Raw genomic sequence first — 20,207 nt, forward strand, 5'->3', positions numbered from 1 at the left:
GAGGGCAACTAGGCCTCCCGTGTGCTCTAGCTTTCCTCCAGTGATTGGGTTACTTCCAGTGATCTAGAACAGTAGTCAGCTGGTTTTGAGCAGGGAGAGCTAAGATAGTTTGCCAAATCACAGTTCTGCTTCATAACAGCAAAGCCCCAAAGATGTCTTGTCCACGTCCCATCCCAAGACCTTCTGTGTCAGATCTGGAAAGAAAATGTACTTTTCCTGTCACCTACCATGTGGTGTGGTACTGATACCTGACTTGCTGCTGTATCACTCAGACTTGAAAAATAGTCCTTAAACAGTTTGCAAAGGTATCTCAGTAGGAGAAACTGGGGAATCGGTGAGGGAGGTAGATCTAAGGTAAAAGATCCAGGAAGCATTAAGAGACTGGTTCATCCAGGTGCTAGTGGCTCACACCTGCAACCCCAGCTACTCAAGAGACTGAGATATGAAGATTGAGGTAAGAAGTCCATAAGACTATCATCTCTGTTATAGCCAGAAAAAACTCACAAGTGGAGGTGTCACTCAAGTGGTAAGAGTACTAACCTTGAGCAAACCAGCCAAGGGAGAGTGCAAGGCCCTGAGTTCTAGCCTCAGTACTGTCCCTAGAAAAAGAAAAGAGATTCACTCTTGAATCTGAAGTCCTGTGTCCTGATTTGATGTCTAGCAGTGTGATTTTGATGCCTCTTTCTACAGAAGGAGGAAAGCATGAAGCCAGCAGTCTCTGCCCCGTGCACTTACCTCCTCACCATTCTGGCCCAGCTCTACCTTAGGGGGGTACAGAGGGAGGGAGCAGGGTGGTTTCCTTCTTGCTGGTTTACTGGCTGGTGTCTAGAGGAAAGGCAATGGACAACACAGAGAGAAAAAGAGAAGACAGTGAATCAGGCAATAGGGAGGAAGAGGAAGGGAGTGGAGAAGGGTTAGGGATGCATGGAGGAGAAAAGAATGGTGGGGCTGGGGGTCTTCAAGACTGCCTAACACCACATAAATTAGTACCATGTAACTAGTCTTACTTCTTTGAACTTTCAGAATCTCCCTGCCCCCTTTCCTTTGCCTTTCTGCACAACATTCCAGTGTTTGGGATTTTTTGTGTGCCAGTACTAGAGCTTGAACTCAGAGCCTGGGCACTCTCTCTTAGCGTCTTTGCTCACAGATGGCACTCTATTACTTGAGTCATAGCTCCTCTTCCAGCTTTTTGATGGTGAACTGGAGAGAAAAAAAACCCTCTTGTACTTTCTTGCCGTTCTAACTGGCTTTGAGCCTCTGCCTTCAGACCTCAGCTTTCTGAGTAGCTAGGATTACAGGCATGAGCCACTGGTGCCCAGAGTAACATCCTCTTTTACTTGACCATCACTGACCTGAGCCTGCATCTCAAGACAACACATTCAACCTTTTCAGCTTTCAGGCAGTTCCAGAACTATCTCCTTTGTCCTTTAGGACATTCCTGTAATGTCTAGAATTCATGGACCCTATTTTTAAAACTGAGAATACAAAACACAAAACAGTGCACCTAAGAAAACCCAGGCAACTAAGTTGTCACTTGCTGCCTGGGGCCAGGGGAGATCCTCTCCTTTCTACCTTTAGTACTCTACTCACCTCTGACTAGCACCACACACACATGGCCAAGAAAGTCTAGCCCAGCTCTCTCCATAGCCAGATACTCCTTTCTATCCCTTCCTCTTCAATAGGATATTACAGAATTCCCAGGTCTTGGTCCCTTCCTTCTGATTCCTAGTCTCCTATTGGATCAGGTCTCCATTCAAGTCCTGTTTCCTTCTCAAGAAGTCACAATTCAGGATCTGTCCAGCTGTCTCACTCTGGACTTATACCTAGGCTAGGTAGCAGAAGCAGGCAGAAGGTGTCTTTACTCTAAGCCAGTCCTGGCTTGGCACAGCTGGGCATGATATCTAAGTCTGTGGAAGATCAAGATAAAAATGAACGCACAGTCCTCTCTCTCTCACACTCTCTCACTCTCTCTCTCTCTCTCTCTCTCTCTCTCTCTCTCTCTCTCTCTCTCACACACACACACACACACACACACACACACACTTTCACTTTAATGATGATAAATGGGGTTTGAACTCAGGATCTCAGTCTTGCTAGACTACACAGGTGCTCTGCCACATGAGCCATACTCTGTATCACCTAAGCCTTGCAGCTCTGTGCCAGACATCTCCTCCCTTCTCGCATGGCTTCTGCACAGGCATGCAGTGGTGGTGGCACATTCCTTGCATTCAGAGGGACCCTCTCTGGCTTTTCTTCCTAATTTGGTAGTTGCCAAGCTTTGTCCCTCCCTCTCCTCTGAGCTGGGTCAGGCTTTCCCTCCTCCTCCAGCCCCCTCCCTAGATGGATGCTTTGAGCCTCCAGACTCACCTCCTTGGCCGCAGCTGCCTGTTCCTGAAACCGACCAGCCAGCTGTGCCACGGATGGCGGTGCTGAACTGTCCACGCTGCTGTTGGTCTCTGTGGGTCTCTCCTGGTAAACCAAAAGGAGGCAAAAATTAATGAACAACAACTACACATGGCTTTTCCAAGTGTTGGTACAGGGTGTCATGAAAAGCACTGGTTTTATGGACACAAGTCACAACGCTGCGACAATGAGGTATTTTAATAGTATTTTGCAATTAACTCTAGTAGTAGAGAATTTTTTTACAAACCATTCAATCAGCTACATTTACTACATATCTATCACAAATGTCCTGTCAAGGATTTAGAGAGAGCCTAGGGGTTCTCATTCTACGAAGACCCACTACAAAAGGACTGCTACTGGTGACAGTGTAAAAATCTTCATTTTGATCAGTGACAAAAGATGGGGGCTGGTGACCTAGTCAGTCATCAGTTTACTGTTCTGCTTCAAGCCAAGATACACTCCAAGATACTGTACATTCCTGTGTGCTGTCTGTTACCAAGACACAGAGATGAGTCAGTGACACTGGAAGTGGCACTTCACTCCTGCCTTGCTACACATGGCCTTTGAAGCTCCCTGCTTTCATTTATTTTGAGACAAGATCTATCTTACTATATAGCCCAATTGGACTTTAATTCATGATCTTCTGGTCTCTGTCCCTAAGAGTGCAAAGATTATAGGCATAAGCCATCATGCTCAGCTCCTCCTGATTATTAGTGTGGCTTGCCTGCCTGCATGCCTGCCTTCCTGCCTTCCTTCCTTCCTTCCTTCCTTCCTTCCTTCCTTCCTTCCTTCCTTCCTTCCTTCCTTCCTTCCTTCCTTCCTTCCTTCCTTCTTTCCTCCCTCCCTCCTTACCTCCCTCCCCCCTTTCCTATTTATAGGTCTAATCCTGAAGGCATTAAACTTTTGCTTTATTATTATTTTGTCACTTTGGCAGTGATATTTCCTATACAGCCCACAGACTTACTCTACAATGTTCCTTCCTCATATCTAACCTGAAACTCCATAGCTCTCATAAGACAGAGCAGAACCCCTTTCATTAGCAAGTGTACATCCTGCCCTCACACTTGCACACACACATACCCACACCCACACACTTCTATGATCTTTCATTTTGTGCTACAGGTGTCTCCAAGCTTTCTGATATGTCCACCTACCAAGGGGGCCGGGCAGGGAGGGACTAGAAACTTCTGTGAATGGCTGATCTGGGGGGCAAAGGCAGGTAGGGCAAAGGCAGGTAGGTAGGTACCTTGTTCCTTTGCCTTCAACATGGAAGTCCATTTTCACATCAGCCCAAGGAGCCAGGCTGTTCCTACAGAAAGACACAAAAGCAACCCCCTCTCCTCAGGCACTTGATATCCAGGTAGTGCTGGGAAAAGCCAAGAGCCAGAAACCCCATTGCATCAGCACCCATGGGTGGGGTTCTCAGAACTTGAACCTGTTTGATCTGCACAAGATCACATCAGCAGTGTCCAGAACCAGCACTTTGTCCTCCTGGAAGCTTGGGGGAGGTCCTGGGGGAAGATTGTGGCAAATAGAACTGCTTGTGGTAAGGACACAGTCCCAATCAGTTTGTCCACCTGCCCCACAACAGATCAGTGTCTGTTCATGGCTATTAATTGCTGGGTCCCTGCTGACTACACATTCTACCTTGGCTGGAGATGCAGCAAGACATGCCAGTTAAAAATAGATCAGATAAGGAATTAAAAAACAAAACCAAAACCTCCTGAACTTCCTCCTCTCAAAACTCAGCTGGGCAAGGGGCTGGGTAGTAGCAGAACTACAAAGCTTCTAGAAGCATTTAGGGTTGGCAAGTGGGTTAAAAGAAAGACTAGAATGTATCTGGGTTTGTTTTTCTGGAATCCAGGAAATTAGTTTTCTTTAGATCATCCAAGAATTCCAGAACTTGTATAAACCTGGCAAATCCACTCATTACCAATACCTTTCCAGATATTTCCCATTCAATGTTTGGGAACACTGGCTGCTTAGTGCTGGCTGTGTGCTGGGAATGTTGAGGGCCAGCGAGGGTAAGCAATTTAGTCAGAATCACACAGGAGAAGCTAAAAAGGAGGAGACTTTAACATCCAGTAACCTAGCAATGGATACCAGTGCAGTGATCTAACTTATAAGTGTACTTTGGAAACTAAGTGCTATATAAATCTTGAAAGTATCATTAGCCATTGGGTACACAAGTGCCTCAAGAGTAGGAAAGCATAGTTTTAAGATACACATGGACTGGTGGCTCAGACTCTGCAAGGCTTTGCCAGGATTTCTGCCTCATAATTCTGGCCAGCCCAATACCACTCCAGCTCAGCCCAGGCCACTGGCTCTCTATGAGTCCCAGGCTGTCCTGGTAAGGTCACACTCTCACCTGGACCATATTCTTAGTTCTGAGAAGGGCTTCCATGTCTTCACTTATTCCCAGGCTTTCTTGAGACCACCTAGGCTTCTCTGTATTAATTGTTCTTTCCTGGCTCATAAGTACTTAGCACACTGCCATTAAGTGGCTCATGCCTGTAATCCTAGCTACTCAGAAGACTGAGGTCTGAGTACCATGGTTCAAACCCACCAGGGGCAGAAAAGTCTGTGAGACTTTTATCTCTTATCTCCAGTTAACTAACAAATAGCCAGAAGTGGACCTATGGCTCAAGTGATAGAGCACCAGCCTTGAGTGAAAACACCAAGTAAGAACCTCAGACCTGATTTCAAGCCCCAGTCCCAACATAGACACACATACACACACACACACACACACACACACACACACACACACACACACATACACACACACACACACACACACACACACACACACACACAGAACTTCACAGAGGGCCTGGAATATAGAATGATCTCATTGAAGGCTAATTCTGTCTGTTATTATTGGAGCTTAAATATCTGTGCCAAGGCATTGAACCCCTCACTTACCCCATGGACCAAACCTAGTTGCTCCTCACCTCCCTCCCCAGCATCCATGCTCTGAGTCATGGCTACTGTCTTGACCTCAGCTTGTCCTTTCTTCCTGGACCAGTTTCCAATCTGCCTTCCAGACTCAGTGTCCCCTTTCCTGCTTTATCCACACTTGTCTTCATAGCTTTTTGGCCTCTATTCCATCTTCCAGCACCCAAATATTGCTTACCAAGCCCTCCCTGCCACCATGCCAGCCTGACTGTGTCAACTAGCTGAGAAATCATACCTGTGGTTTGATTCAGCCAACACCCAGAGAAAAATCATATTTGATGTTTTCTTTCCACATCTGTGGGATTTTCTTCTGATAATTGAGAAGGACAGCGGAGAACTTCCCTCATGCCATTGCCATGTTGAATAAATTCCATTTGAAATGCTGACAACCACACACATAGTAGAGCCAGAGGAAGGCCCTGCCTGCCCACCTTGATCTATCCTGCTTCTCCACAGGGTAAAAGTGTCTATGCCACAGTTTAGTGAAACAAGGGAGATTCTGCAAGGATCCTAAGACGTCTTAAGGCTCTTAAGGATTTTGAGGTGCTCACCACCTTCCAAGATAACTTATGGTCACTTCCGAAGCACTTAACCATTACTTCAGAGGGGTTAACATAGAGCTTTCTAGGCTGCTGCCTCCCTTTTCCTCCTCTCCAGCTCTCCCATTCATCCCATTGGTGACCATTGCTGTTCTAGGATGATGGAGAGGTCACTGGGCTAGACAAGACAAGTGCATTTATCCACCTCTTCTGTGGGAAGCGCTGTCTGGATGCTCTGGTATGTTCGCTCACTCTAATTCTTCCCTCTTCTAGAAGGAGATACAGGCTAGAGCTGCTAAGTAACTTGCTACTCAAGTTAATAAGTGCCAGCATGAGAACTTTCTGATCTTGGAGGTTCTAGCTTTTTGCACCAATATGCCATACCAAGTCTATTCCTCTACTAGAAGATGAGTTTCAATCACTTGTGCCAGCAGACACTTGCTCTCGTGTTCTGGGGCATAAGAGTGAGAAAGATGGAACTCTTGTCCTTCCAGAGTTGCTAGTCCAGTGACTGAAACTAACAATAGATGTATTCTTGATACAACTATGACACTTTGTTAAATGCTGTGAAGAAGATAAAATTGAGCACTTTTCCTATGGAAAGATGTGTCTAGGGAGGATGTGTCCTGAGCAAAAGCACAGTCAGGAACAAAGGTTGAGGAACAGAGAAAAGAGAAGTGTGGCAGGGACAAGCTGAACATCAGAGGAGTCAGGGAGATAAAAGATAAAAAGTGATCTGGGGCCATCCCTCCAACTCCCTTTTGAGGTACACCATTTGGAGTGAATAAAATAGCATTTGGAGGGATCTGGATGATGTGACCTGGGTTACATATTGAGAAGCTGGGTATAGAGATGAAAGAGAGTGGAAGCACAGAAGCCAGGAGGTAGGTGCAGGCAGTGGTCCAGCTGAGAGGTGACAGTGGAGTGGACCAACTTGTCCCAGGAGGGTGGTGAGGAAGGATTTGGAGGCAATAAGAGTCTCATGAGAGTTGTTGATGTAGTAGGTGTAGGAGAGTGAGGGAGAGAGGGGAACTCAAGGAACCTGGATGTTTGATTTAGATAATAGGATGTCTAGTGTATTTTCTCCTAGGTTGGGGAGGGAGAGCTGAGTAATGATAGGATAGAGAATAGTTCTTTTATGGTTATGATGTGTGTGTGTGTGTGTGTGCGCATGTGTGTGTTTGTGTGTGTGTGCCAACTGAACTCAGGGCTCTTGCCTAGCTTTTTCCATTCAAGGCACTCTACTAGTTGAGCCATACTTCCCACTTTGGCTCATTTTTATTTTCTTTTGGGTTGGTTGTGGGGCTTGAACTTAGGCCTAGGCACTGTCCCCCTGGGCTTTTTTGCTCAAGGCTAGCACTGTGCTACTTTGAGCCACAGCACCACTTCCTGTTTTCTAGTGGCTAATTGGAGATAAGATTCTCACACTTTTTTTATAATTAATTATCGTTTAATGATTAAATCATAAGTAGTATTGCTATAGGCATTCAATCTTAAATGGTGAATTTTATGAACATCATTTTCATTTTTCTTCTAAATATATTGCATTCTATTTTGGTAGTTGTTTTGAAGTTTCACCTTTCAGTTTAGATTTTTTAATTATGAATCAGCTGGTGGATGAGCTGAGACCAGAGCATCTAGTCAGAGTGGAATAAAAGTATGGCCTTAGATAAACAGTTACTTCAGATGGTCCACCCTCAAGAACATCTTCATGTAGGAAATTAACTATTGAATGATGACTAAAAATATGTACATTCTCACACACTTTTCTGCTTCAAACTGTCTCAGATCCTGAGTAGTTAGGATTATAAGCGTAAGCCACCAGCGCCTGGCAGCATTTGCTAGTTAATTGGAGATAAGAGTCTCATGATATTTTTCTGCCTAGGCTGGCTTCAAGTCACGCTCCTCAGATCTCAGCCTCCTGAGTAGGTAGGAATATAGGTGTGAGCCACTAGCATCTGGTTGGTCATAAAAAAATGTAAATGTCTACTAGACACCTGAGAGGAGATGCCGTAGAAGTTGAAGATAAGCCAAGAATGGAGATTGAAGGAGGCTTCAGGCTGAGAATGAAATGGAGAGTCCCTTGTTAAAGATGATAGTTGAAGTCACAGGGCAGGATCATATCTGAATATAGACCACAATGGAGGAGAGCTGAAGCTGCATTCTGCATTACACTATCTCCTTCTTACCAGCACCCTGTCCTTAACCACAAAGGGAAGGGACTGGCCTTGTTGCTCCTGAGGAGAGAGAGGGGTGTTTTCCTCTCCAGGGAGTTTCCCAGACATCTGGATTCAGACTGCAGGCCAGCTGGGCAGGACCAGAGGCTTTCCTGGGTAAAGTGATGGAAGGTGAAGAATCCTGAATTTTGCATAGAGTCCTGAGTCTCCCACCTCTGCTGGGCTGTCAATGGTTCATCCTTTCTTGAGCATCCCTGGACACCACCAGTGTATTATACTAACAGTGATGACCCTCAAGCTCTGAGCAGCATTTTTAGGGGTGGAATGGGAAGAAGAGAATAAGCAGTGGGGAAGTAGACAACAGCAACAAAATAAAAAATTATGGTGGAGGAACAGAAATAGGTACAAATATATTACACAAGTATAAGAAGTCACTATACATCCTACCTATCCACTTGTAGGCTTAAATGATCTGAACATGGAAGATCCCTGGCCTCTGCCAGGCCTTTTCCCAGGGAAAACTCCACTCATTAGAAACCCCATAATCACTGACCTAAAGGTGTCCTTCATTTGGGAATCCACAGAAGGGCCTCCCATTTTCTCCCAGGATTTTGGGAGCTTTGATGGACAGGGGTTAGCGGTGCTCAGATTGTGGGACTTAGAGTTAATGCAGGTGGGTCTAGCAGGTGTAGTGGCAAGGGTGTAAGCAGAGATAGTGTTCAGGGAACAGCAGTGGATTATGGGAGAAGGAAATATTTATGTTGATGCCTTTTCAGATCATGACATAAGTTATGAATACCGGTATATGCACCCCAGTACTCCAAACCTGTGTTCAATCAAAGCAGCTAAATCAAAATATGAAGTCTATGTCCAGTCACCAATGGGTGGAAAATGAAAATGATATGACCATGCAATGAAATGATATTCAACTATAGAAAGGAACAAAGCTCTGATACAAGTTAAACATGGGTAAGCTTAAAAACCAACAACACTGTGCTAAATTAAAGAAGCCAGCCCCCAAAGATGTCAAATTATTTGATTTCACTTATTTATTGTCCAGAACAGATAAATCTATAAAAAAGTAAGTTTGTTGTTGCCTGAAGGGGATGGGAAGACAGGCAATGGGTAATAGCTAAAGGTATGAGATTTCTTTTTTCAGGTGACTAAAAAATGCTTTCAAATTTACTATAATGATGGTTGCACATATCTGTGGACATGGTAAAAAATTAATTATACCTTAAATAGTATCTTAATAAAATGTTTGTTTAAAATGCTAGCAAGCCTTAATTCAGTCTGAAGGGTCAATGATTGGGTTAGACAGGGCCAATGGAAAGAAATTTGATTTTGTTTCCATGTTCCTGAGTTCCCCCTCCCTCATCTTCAGTATTCTACATCCAGAGGCTCAGCTCAGCTTCTTCCTTTTCCCAGAATGTCTTGTACTGTAGGTACATTTGAGGAGTCTCTTTCAATCTACTGCTAGAGGGCTATTTATGAAGTCAGGTACCTTCTAAGTATCATGGAGAGAATAAAATAAATTTGATGTTTAGAGCCAGTGAAAGGTCTGACATTTAGAAAACAATCTATTTTTAAAAACTTATTTACTCAGTGAATAGTTAGTGGGTGTCTACTACTGCCTGACACTACCTAGGTATGGGGATAAAAGATGGAAGTTCATTGTCCTGAAACTCAAGGAACTTCTTGTCTAGCTGACAGACTGACCTGTAGTAAAACTATCACAATGGAAAGGATCATTGCTAGGCTTAGTAGACAAACTGTGCTGCAATGGAAACTTGGAGGAAGTTGAGTAAAGCAGGGATACCTCAGATGAGGTATGATTATAATGGTAAGAGTCATCACATCCAACACTTACTGGGAATTTCCTGGGTGTTAGGCTCATTACTCAAGTGCTTATTTGGCAAATGGGAAGTGCTCAGTGAAAGATGTTGAATGGAGGCTGGCCTACACAATATAGAATTTACTCCTCAGGCTTAGGTGATCAGTAGTGTTACAGAATTTACTATTTACAAGGATTGCTCCAGAAGCACATGTTATTACAATGACTTTGTAAATCCATATGGAAACTTTGGTCAACTGGAGGTAATCTAGTACTGCTCTTTGAAGGCAGTATTATGAAAAAGACATAATGTCATCATTGCCATCTTTGCCCTGACCTCCTTCTCTATCTCTTCTGCTTTTGGACATCTCTACTACTTTCTATACTACTTTCTATACTACTTTCTATACTTTCTACTACTCTTTACCAGTGAATGCAGAGAGCTCTCAGATACTTGCTAGTAAGATCCTTAGGTAGGTATTCAGCATAGTCTTGGATTTGCCTCTTTCTTGTGTGACTCTGCAAGTCACATGAGCCCTTGAAGCTTTAATCTCTTCATCTGAAAACTGTGAACAACTCTCCTTCCTATCTTTCAGAATGGCTATGAGACACAGTTAAGGTACATGGTTGGATAGGGTAAAGACAAGCCTTCAGAGTGAATGGACATTGGTGAATGGAATAAAGAAATGAGTATTTGACCAATAGGTGAGTCCATATGGTAAGTAGAATAATACCTGCAAAGATGTCCATATCTGAATTCCTGGAACCTGGGTTAGGTTACATGGCAAAAGGCAATTAAGGTGGCAAGTAAAATTAAGGTTGTCAATCAGCTGACTTTAAAGCAGGGACATTTTCCTGGATTATTTAGGTGGGCTTCATGTAATCACAGTGTCCTGAATGTGGACTGTGTGAGGATGTCAGAAGTCAGTCAGTCAGGGGCTGGGAAGTTGGCTCAGTGGTAGAGCGCTTGCCTTGCATGCCTCAGTACCACATAAGAAAAAAGAAAAAAGCTGGAAGTGGCGCTGTGGCTCAAGTGGTAGAGCGCTAGCCTTGAACTGAAGAGCTGAGGGACAGTGCCCAGGCCCAGAGTTCAGGCCCCACAACCGGAACCCTCCCCCCAAAAAAGTCAGTCAGTCAGAGTAATAGAAGATAAGATTCAGCCCACTGTTGCTAGCTTTGAGAATGGAGGAAGAGGCTACAAACCAACAAATGCAGACAGACAGCCTCCAGAAGCGGAGAAAGACAAGAAAAGATTCCAGAAGAAACCATCCAACCAACAATTTGATTCTATAGTTTGATGAGATCCATTTTGAACTTTTGACCTCCTAAGCAATCAAATAATAAGTCTGTATCACAAAAGCAGCCTAGCTGGGATGATTTGTTACAGCGTCAGTTGGTCAAGTACCTGGAAGCACCCTCTGGGAATATGGTAATAAAGGAAGGTAAGGCCCTGCTTTTTCCTGAAGCACACATTTCAGCCTTACTGGGAAGGAACACAACTCACAAAGGAGCAAGTGAATGAATGCAGATTATGAGTGGTACTAAGTGCCATCATGCAGTGACATGAATGTCGTGACACGAATGTGGGGGAGATAGTGTTGGCCACCATCTCCCTGCAAAGGAGGTCATGTGGAAGAGGGAGGGGGTAAAAGAGGAGACAGGGGAGGAGCTCAGGGTACCATGATCATGTAAGGACAGGATGAAATGTATAGCAGGAGTGCTTAACCTGGCCAGAGGCATACTGGATAGTTTGACCAGCCACTCAGAAGTTGAGGGGAGGTGGGGACTCCAGCTACTATGAATCGTAAGTGTGAAGCCTTCAAGGCATGCCAGGGGGATGAGAAGCTCCTAAGCCTGGTTTAATTCATGGCAGGCAAGCAAGAGTACCAAGATGAGGCTGGAAAGGAAAACAGACCAGAGTGTAAAGGGTCTTTTAAGTTGAGTCTGTTCTTTCTGGGAGCCTTCAAAGTCATTAGAGGAGGGGTGTGTGTGTGTGTGTGTGTGTGTGTGTGTGTGTGTGTGTGTGTGTGTGTGTGTGTGTGTGTGTGTGTGTGTGTGTGTGTGTGTGTGTATGTGTGTGTGTGTGTGTGTGTGTGTGTGTGTGTGTCAAAGCTAGCACTCTATCACTTAAACTGTAGCTCCACTTTTAGCTTTTTAGTGGTTAATTTGAGATTTTTATCTCCAATTAAGTCTCACAGGACTTTCCCGCCTTGCCTACCTTTGAATCATGATCCTCAGAACTCAGTCTCGAGTAGTTAGAATTATAGGTGTCACCAGCACCCAGCCATTGTAGAATTTTAAGCAAAAGAAGAAAATCACCTGATTATTTTGCAAGATCCTTTTGGCTGTGGTGTGAGAAATGAATGGGCTGGGAACAGGGAGCGGTGCTTCAAGAGGCAGGTAGACCAGTTACCACTGGCAGTACTTATGGTCACAAATAATGCTCACATGAATTCCTACAGAGGGCAGATCCTTTCATGAGGCTGAGCTTCTACTAGGTCTAGATCTGCTAAGAGGGCATCTGCCTGGGCTTTGGGACTCATACAATCTAGGCTTGAGTCTTGGCCCCTCACTCTGCGAGTCACCTCACCTGGGTGCTTGGAGTCCTGGAGCATGCTGCAGCTAACTGGAGTCCCCCCAAAATGCCCTTCACTGAAGACTACCTCCCCAAGAGTCAGGAGTCAGAAGTGTGGGTGTGGGGGGGTATGTGTGTCCTCATTCGGAGACATTTGTCCTTCAGTAAGTAAAAGAAGGTGGAGACCTGCCTTCTAAGATTAGAACAAGTTTCCCAGGTCTGGGCCTGCCTCCCATCAGCTGCTGCCTCTCTTGTTACAATGTCTGTCTTCCAGCTCTTTGCAGGCTGAGCCAGCACAACTATTGAGCTAGACTGTTTGCAGGTAGCTCTTCAGGATGTTCTGTGGTTGGAGGTACCTCAAGCAGCATGTGGTACTGAGCATTGAGGCAATGAGCTCACTGGCAGGACAAATCACAGTTAATAATTCTGCAAGGCCCTGAGTACCTAATACATACCTAAACATTTAGAAGCATGGTGTCACTCAATTTACATGACATAATCCAAGGAAGAAGTAACTGTATTGGCCCTGCTAGGTTAAGGAAACTAAGGCACAGGGATGTTAAGAGGCTCCTCCAAAGTTGTACATATTGAGTAATATAGGAATTTTCTCTGGACTCAATCTGGAGTATTCGCTTGGAACTTCTGAATCTGTCCCATAAATGAATAGTTTCATATCAACTATGAATTAAATTTCATATCAACTATCAACTAAATTCCAAATGAGAAGCTTTATATAGCAAGGCTTTTCCAATGTTTGAAGCCACCTCTATTAGATTATTAACAAATGAAAAGAAAATATTCATATGCACTATTTGGTACTGGATTGTACTTGGAATTAATACATGTGCAGTTAGCTAGTTTGGAGGGAGAAGAAGAAAAGTAAGTGGATTCAGAATAACAAAAACTCAAAGTTACTGAATTCATAAATCGTTTTAACAGCATTAGCAAAACGTGATATAATACTGTGGAGAGAATCTCTGAGAGCCTGGCTGTACAGAGAACACAGCTGGCAACCTGACATCTGAGCTTCCACCATGCCTGGCCCTGAGCACTTGTGGCAAACGCTGTGGGAAGCTCTCCTTACCCATCCTCCACTGCCCTGTTCAGATAGACTTAGCTCTCCTCTTCATTTCATTCTCCCTCCTCATTCACTCATTCTTGCTAAACCCCATGCCCTGTACCAGCTGCTCAGGGCATAACAATGAAACAGGTCCTTTCATAAAGGAGGTTATAGCTTACCAGGGGAGATACATATTCAACAACCATCAGTGTTTAATGAAAGTTTATTATTATTATGGCAACAGTGCTGAAGAGGGAAAGGACTTAGGCAGCCATGTGTGACAGGAACCTGACTCAAAGCTGTGACATTTAAATAGTAGAAGTGATCCATTGTGTGTGTGTGTGTGTGTGTGTGTGTGTGTGTGTGTGTGTGTGTGTGTGTGTGTGTATGTGTGTGAGAGGGGGGAGGGGCTTTGGAGGTAGCCCAGGGCATTCCAAATAGAATTTACACAAAGCCATGTCCAAAGAGAGAAAATGTTTGAGGAAATAGAAGAAAGAAGGCTGTGTGGCTGGAACCTAGAGAGCTCTTAAAGTCTCGCAAGATTGCCTTTCTATTGGGTCAATACTGGGGCTTGAACGCAAAGCCTATGTACTGTCCCTTAGCTTTTTCATTCAAGACTGATGCTCTACCACTTGACCACAGTTCCACTTCTGGATTTTTGGTGGTTAATTGAAGATAAGAGTCTCATGGACTTTCCTGCGTGGAGCTGGATTTGAAACACAATACTCAGATCTCAGCTTCCTAAGTAGCTAGGATTATAAGCATGAGCTACTGGTACCCAGCTGGTTTTTCGATGTATTTATCTTACTGTAAGCCCTGGGCATAGAGACTATGCCTGGTTAATGTCTCTACCTCCCTAGGTCACTGCCTGGCCCATTACAGGACTCAATAAATGCCCCCAACTGAATGACTGAACAGTAAACCAACACTAGTAGGCCATTACTCTAAAGGCTTGATATAGTTCAAGACCTGAACATGAAAATGGAAACAAAGTATGAGCCAGCATGGGTATGAGCATGCTGGGTTTGCATATTTTCATTAAAATTTTAGTGACTCATCCAAGGTCACTGGAATAACTTGAGGACAAAGAGTAAGCATTCCCCCTGCTCAATTCATTACTTAATAATCTAAGTTTCTGTCCATGCTTGTTGATAAGTTATCTACTGTAATTTCATATCCCCATCTCTGGGTATCTATCAGTCTTCTCTAGTTTTAATAACCATCTATCCTAGGACATTAAAAACTACTAAACATTGATTTGTTTCCTTATCTAAAATGATTGAATATTTCTGTGAGCTGCTGGATCCATTTTAACAAGGATCAAACCGGAAAAGGAAGGTATGAGTCCTTTATCATGGTAGAAATGGTGTCTGCCTGGGATCCCTGGTCTAATCTGAGGGATTGTCCTCACCAGGACAGGTTTCATGTCTCTGGGCCTCCTCAAGCCTCTGCTGGCCATGGATGCTCAAGGCAGGAACCTGTGTGTCAGGTATATCGGGGGAAGGGGGAGGGTCCCATTTAAACACAGGAAAAACTCTGCTGGCCTTTGAAACCTCCTCAATTGGGACCAAAGGGGTCTTAAAGATGGCTCTGTGTGTGTGTGTGCATGTGTGCGTGTGTGTGTGTGTGTGTGTGTGTGTGTGTGTGTGTGTGTGTGTGTGTGTGTGTGTGTGTGTGTGTGTATGTTGGAATTGGCTCCTTGTACTCAGGGCTTCGCGCTCTTAACTTTCTTCTATTCAAGAGAGTGCTCTATCACTTTTGCTATTTAATTGGAGATAAGAGTCTTTGGGATTTGTATCTCTGAGGCTGGCTTTGAACTAGGATCCTCAGATTCAGCCTCCTGAGCAATTAGGATAAACAAGTGTGAGCCACCTGGTGAGCACCTGGTGTAATTAAACATTTTTATAGTGCTGGGTGTAATTTAAATGCAAAGATTGAGAATCATCCCATCTCCTGACATTTGCCCTATGGCTAGGAGGTACCCAGTTAGTCCTAGGATAACAACCCTGTGGAGCCCAGGGCATGGACAGGAAGGCTCTGTGGCTGCAGAGGTTGGCATCTTCTGGGAGGTATAGCACTGCTGGGAGTCCAGCCAGGGCTGCCACAGGGCTCAAACAGCACACAGTGGAGGGAGCACAGCAATGGGAGCCCAGAAAGTCCAGGTATGAATCCCACTCTGTGATTTGTGAGCTGTGTAATTTCGGGCAATTGGCTTCACTGTTCAGAGCCTCATTTGTAAAAATGGTAAATAACATCTCCTACAGGTCATGGGATATTAAAATTTGTGCTTGAATGGAGAATTCAAGTCCCTGTTTAAACCTTGCTCCTTACAGCCTCAGTTTCCTCACATGCAAAATAAGGTTTACAATAGCCCTTGTCTCATAGGATTATTATGAAACCTAAATGTAATAATGTATATAAGGCCCTACCATGACACCTAAGACACAATAGTGCCCCCACACACCCCAGTCTGATTAACACACAGTAGGTGTCAGTTGGAATGTGGACTTCCTTGTCTTCTTTGTGGGGCTACAGAGTCATTTCCAGTTTGACACTGAAAAATCGTCAAGGCAGACATAGGGGTTTGCTATTGCCAAGTCATTTTCATTTTTCTCTTTTCAAACAAATCTACATATCCTATGGGCTGGCATTGCATCTTAGTGTCAAAGGATCTTACAAACCACAGTCCTCTAAATCACAGGAAAGAGTAGCCTAGCTAATTGGAGTGATTCTGGCCTCCAACCACATCTAACACTTACACAGGTGCTGGGGTCATTGGCATCCCTTGAGCCTTGGCGGGGGGGGGGGGAATGAATAAGTGAGCAGGATCAGTCTTCAGGAACCCTGTTTCTGGATTCTGGAGGTGGAGGAGGGTCTTGCCTTTCCCTAGCTAGCGTCTGTTCTATGAGATGGCCAGGAAAGAAGAGTCCCAGTAGTAGGCCTTAGGGACATGGAAGAGGTTGAGAATAGTACCTGCACCAAGCAGGTCCAAGCCTGACTGGAACAATTGCCTCAGTGGGAGCTCTCTGGGACCACATGGGTAAATTGCCAAGTTGCTGTCTAGGGAATATGCCTGGCTCCAAAGGAGTGTGCATTAGAGGTTAAGCTTCTGGAAGACAAGCTTGTCTTTCAGACTCAGAAGAGAGGATCCAGGTGAGTAATTTCCCGAACCAAGCAGCTGGGAGACAAAGAGGCCACTGACCTAGTATCAGAAAAAGCATGTGAATGCCCCTCCTTCTCCCCCTCTTATATTCCTTGGCTGTGAAATGGGCTCATAAAGGATGCTTCCTAAAGCCCCTTCAACTCTCTTTCCTTCCTTTCTGTCTTCTTGCCTTCCTTTTTTCCTTCTCCCTTTCCTTCCCTCCCTCTCTTCTTCTCTTCCTCTTTTCCTCCCTTACTTCTTCCTTCCTTTCATTTCTACACCATTGTGAAGAAAAGTGGGGAGCCTTGGGTTATCTTATATGGCTTAAAATCAAGATAGGCAACCTGACTGAAACCAGAACAAACTCTCAAGAAACTCAAGGAGGCCAGGGAAATACAGCTTTCCTTGTGCACCTGAAAGAGAAGAATCCTTTCCCCCAACTGCCAAGCTTCTGAGAATGGAGCCCTCTTCTTCCCAACCCCAGAATAATATGAACAATCCTATATGGCTCACATCCTAAAATAACCAGTGTGGGTCAGCCATTCTTTGGGAAAGAAGAGTTTCAGGAAAGCAGGATGACTTACTTGGCTCTAAGAGCCTAGGAGGACTCTGGGAGCAATTAAAGAAGAAAAGGGGTAAAAAATTAGTAATGAAAAACAAAGATGGTCAAGACAAAAGGAAGAATCATTGTAAAAGGGAAAAGTAATAGAGGAGCAAAGGGGAAGGAAAGTGGGGAGCAGCTAGGATCTCTACATCCCTCTCCCACCCTCTTGCAGCTGCCCTATTGGGGAAAGAATAACCTTCACTTTTTACTGAGAAGGCACACAAAGAAAGCATGAAGACATTGCTTTTTTTTTTTTTTATAGTATTTCTCTGCAGTATGTTACTTATACGAAGGGCATATGCTCAGCCCTGGGCCAGCTTGAGAGCTTGGTCCTGAAGCTGCACGACTTCACACAAGGAAGCAGAGACTAGGAGACTAACATGTGCCCCCAGGGAAGCATGTGCAGAGAGGGCTTTGCACAGCTCCTGGTTGGGGAGACTGACCCTTGGAAGAGGGATCCCAGCTGATTAGTAGAAATTCTTTGGCCTTGCAGGCCAATCTGTACATTATACTTCTCAAAGAAATCCCAAAAATGATCCTCCTAGAAGTAAGCCCTGAAAATAAAACAGCTCCAGCCCAAGTAGCAATGCTTTCAACATCTAAGATACAAATAAACCAAGCTACATTGCTCCACACCCATTAACGTCTATACCATGTCCACTAACTGTGGAGACTCTCTTGTTGGGCATCAGCCAATCTGCTCCTATGTAGACATACGCAAATGACTCACAGGAGGATGAAATATATATATATATATATATATATATATATACACATTTATAATTTTATTAATTATTATTATTTTGTGTGCCAGTAGTAGGGCTTGAACTCAGGGCCTAGACTGTAGCAAACAGAAAGTTAAATGGGAATAGAGAGTCTGCCCTCATGCTAGGATCCCTGGACAAATTACCTCTCTCTTCTGGACTTCCTTTTTCTTGTCTATAAAATGGGGATGTATTCACCACTAAAGATCATTCTGATATTAAGTGAAATAACATGAGTAGGAAATGACATACAGATCACTATTAAAAAAGAAATACCTCCCTCTCATATCTATTACTTTTTCTATATTACAACAAGTTTACTATGGCCAGGAACTGGTCTATTTTAGTACTAGAAATTGCTTGACAACCTTCAGTTAAGTAGGTTCATAGCTGTGGATATTGGGAAGCAAGTGAGATTTAATATTCAATATCTTTGCATGAGTTTAAGTCTCATTATGCTGGAGGATAAGAAACATTCTTGAAAAATTAAAAAAAAAATCAAGTAACATCTGAAGAGCAGCTTTTACAGAAAAATTAAGTTACATTCCCTGCTCTGGTGAAGCTGGCAGTCCAGCTGGGAAAACACATTGTAAAGGCCCTAAGTGTAGGAAAAGTGAGGCAAGAATGAGGTTAAGACAGGCTCAGATGTGGTTAGAGTCAGTGTTGTAGAGATAGAAGTCCAATCATATGCTCGCTTTGGTCCTTGTGACTGACAGGTAACACCACCTCTGTAAATTTCAGAGGCCTCATTTGGAAAGTGGAGAGAATATCACCTAACATCATAGATTCAGATAACCAGCAAATGAAAGGACACATGTGAACCATGGAGCATAATAAATGCTCAATAAATGCTAACTATTAAACAGGAAGCCAAAGTATTTGGAATCTATCCTAAAGGATTAAATGCAGCAAGGATTTTAAAGGGAAACATTTGTCCTGAATTCTTACCCTGCAAACCATGACTGCCAAAAAGAGGCAGTGGGACAGTCTCCAGTGATACAGACTTCCTTTTGGAGAGAGGACTTGATATCCAAGGAAGGGTGGTTGACCTGGTTGAGATGACAGGAAAGGACCTTGTAACCCTGGGATACTCTGGAGCAGAGGCATGGAGAGTTCAGGGACATTCCACCAGAGAAAAGGGTAAAATATAGAAGAGAGCTGGGAAATGGCAGGAAAACTTCTATTTAAGGAGCAAATGGGGGAGGAGGACTGCCAGGGAGGGAAGAGAAGACAGAGGCTAAGAGCTGGAGATAGAATAATTCCAGACTGGTATCAGCTACAGAATCTGACCAGAGAATGGGCACATGATCTAAGGGAGGCTTGTGGTTACAGTTCCCAGCATGCTTTGCTTGAATTCCCAGGCCTGGCTCTGGGGTTCATGACATTTGGAAGGCAAACTGAGATCACTTAGTTGAAGCTTAAGATGTAAGAATAGAGTGTAGGATAAAAGACTTAAAGTACTCCTCTTAACTACAACAGAAAGCCCAGAAGCTATTTAAAGGCAAAACCAAAACCAAAACAAAAACTAAACTTTTAAAACAAAAGGCCATCTTTTAAGAAATTTAGAGCTTTTATAAGTGGAAAAAAATACAATAAAGAGAAAACAGTAGACCAAGAAAAGGTGTTTCCTTTTCTTTTTCCTTTTATTTTTTCTGGTGCCAGACCAGGGGGGCTTGAACTCAGGGCCTGGCAGCTTTTGAGCTCAAGGTTAGTGCTCTATGACTGCAGCCATAGCCCTTGGCTTTCTGGTGGTTAATTGGAGATAAGAGTCCCATGGACTTTCCTGCCCAGGCTGGCTTTGAACCTGGATCCTCAGATTTCAGCCTCCTGTGTACCCTAGGATTACATGCTTGAGCCACTGATGCCTGGCTAAGGAATAGATAAAAAAAAAAAAAGTTCTAACATCTGGTGGAGAAAGAACTCAGGCATGATGACAAAACCATATGATAAAGGGTATAAATATGTCATTATAGTCAACATGCAGAAAAGATGATCAAACTTAGTCAAGGAAATGCAATGAAATTAACATAGAAATTTCTCCTTAGGGTTATTAGACAGTGGGGAGAGAGGGAAGAGGAGAGAGGAGGGAAGAGGAGAGAGTAGGGAAGACCCTTTGGGGAACTTAGATATTGCTGGAGGAGATTGGAGTTG

General features: G+C 44.0%; 1 protein-coding gene across 3 annotated transcripts in view; it reads right to left on the reverse strand.

The window, feature by feature from the left end:
• The window catches only part of Rcsd1 (RCSD domain containing 1), a 62,619-nt gene that overhangs the window by 13,457 nt on the left and 28,955 nt on the right, over nucleotides 1-20,207 (reverse strand). For 2 of the 3 annotated variants that reach the window (XM_070034158.1, XM_070034156.1), the window contains exons 2-3: nucleotides 2,368-2,469; nucleotides 736-825 (exon numbers count right to left, since the gene is read on the reverse strand). In XM_070034158.1, the coding sequence (XP_069890259.1) occupies nucleotides 736-825; nucleotides 2,368-2,469 (192 nt within the window). The remainder of the gene's footprint in view (nucleotides 1-735; nucleotides 826-2,367; nucleotides 2,470-20,207) is intronic. The other variant, XM_070034157.1, reaches the window with a different exon arrangement.

Source organism: Dipodomys merriami, unplaced genomic scaffold (assembly GCF_024711535.1).
Source record: "Dipodomys merriami isolate MVZ:Mamm:240054 unplaced genomic scaffold, mDipMer1.0.p SCAF_24, whole genome shotgun sequence".
NCBI classification, from domain to species: Eukaryota; Metazoa; Chordata; class Mammalia; order Rodentia; family Heteromyidae; genus Dipodomys; species Dipodomys merriami.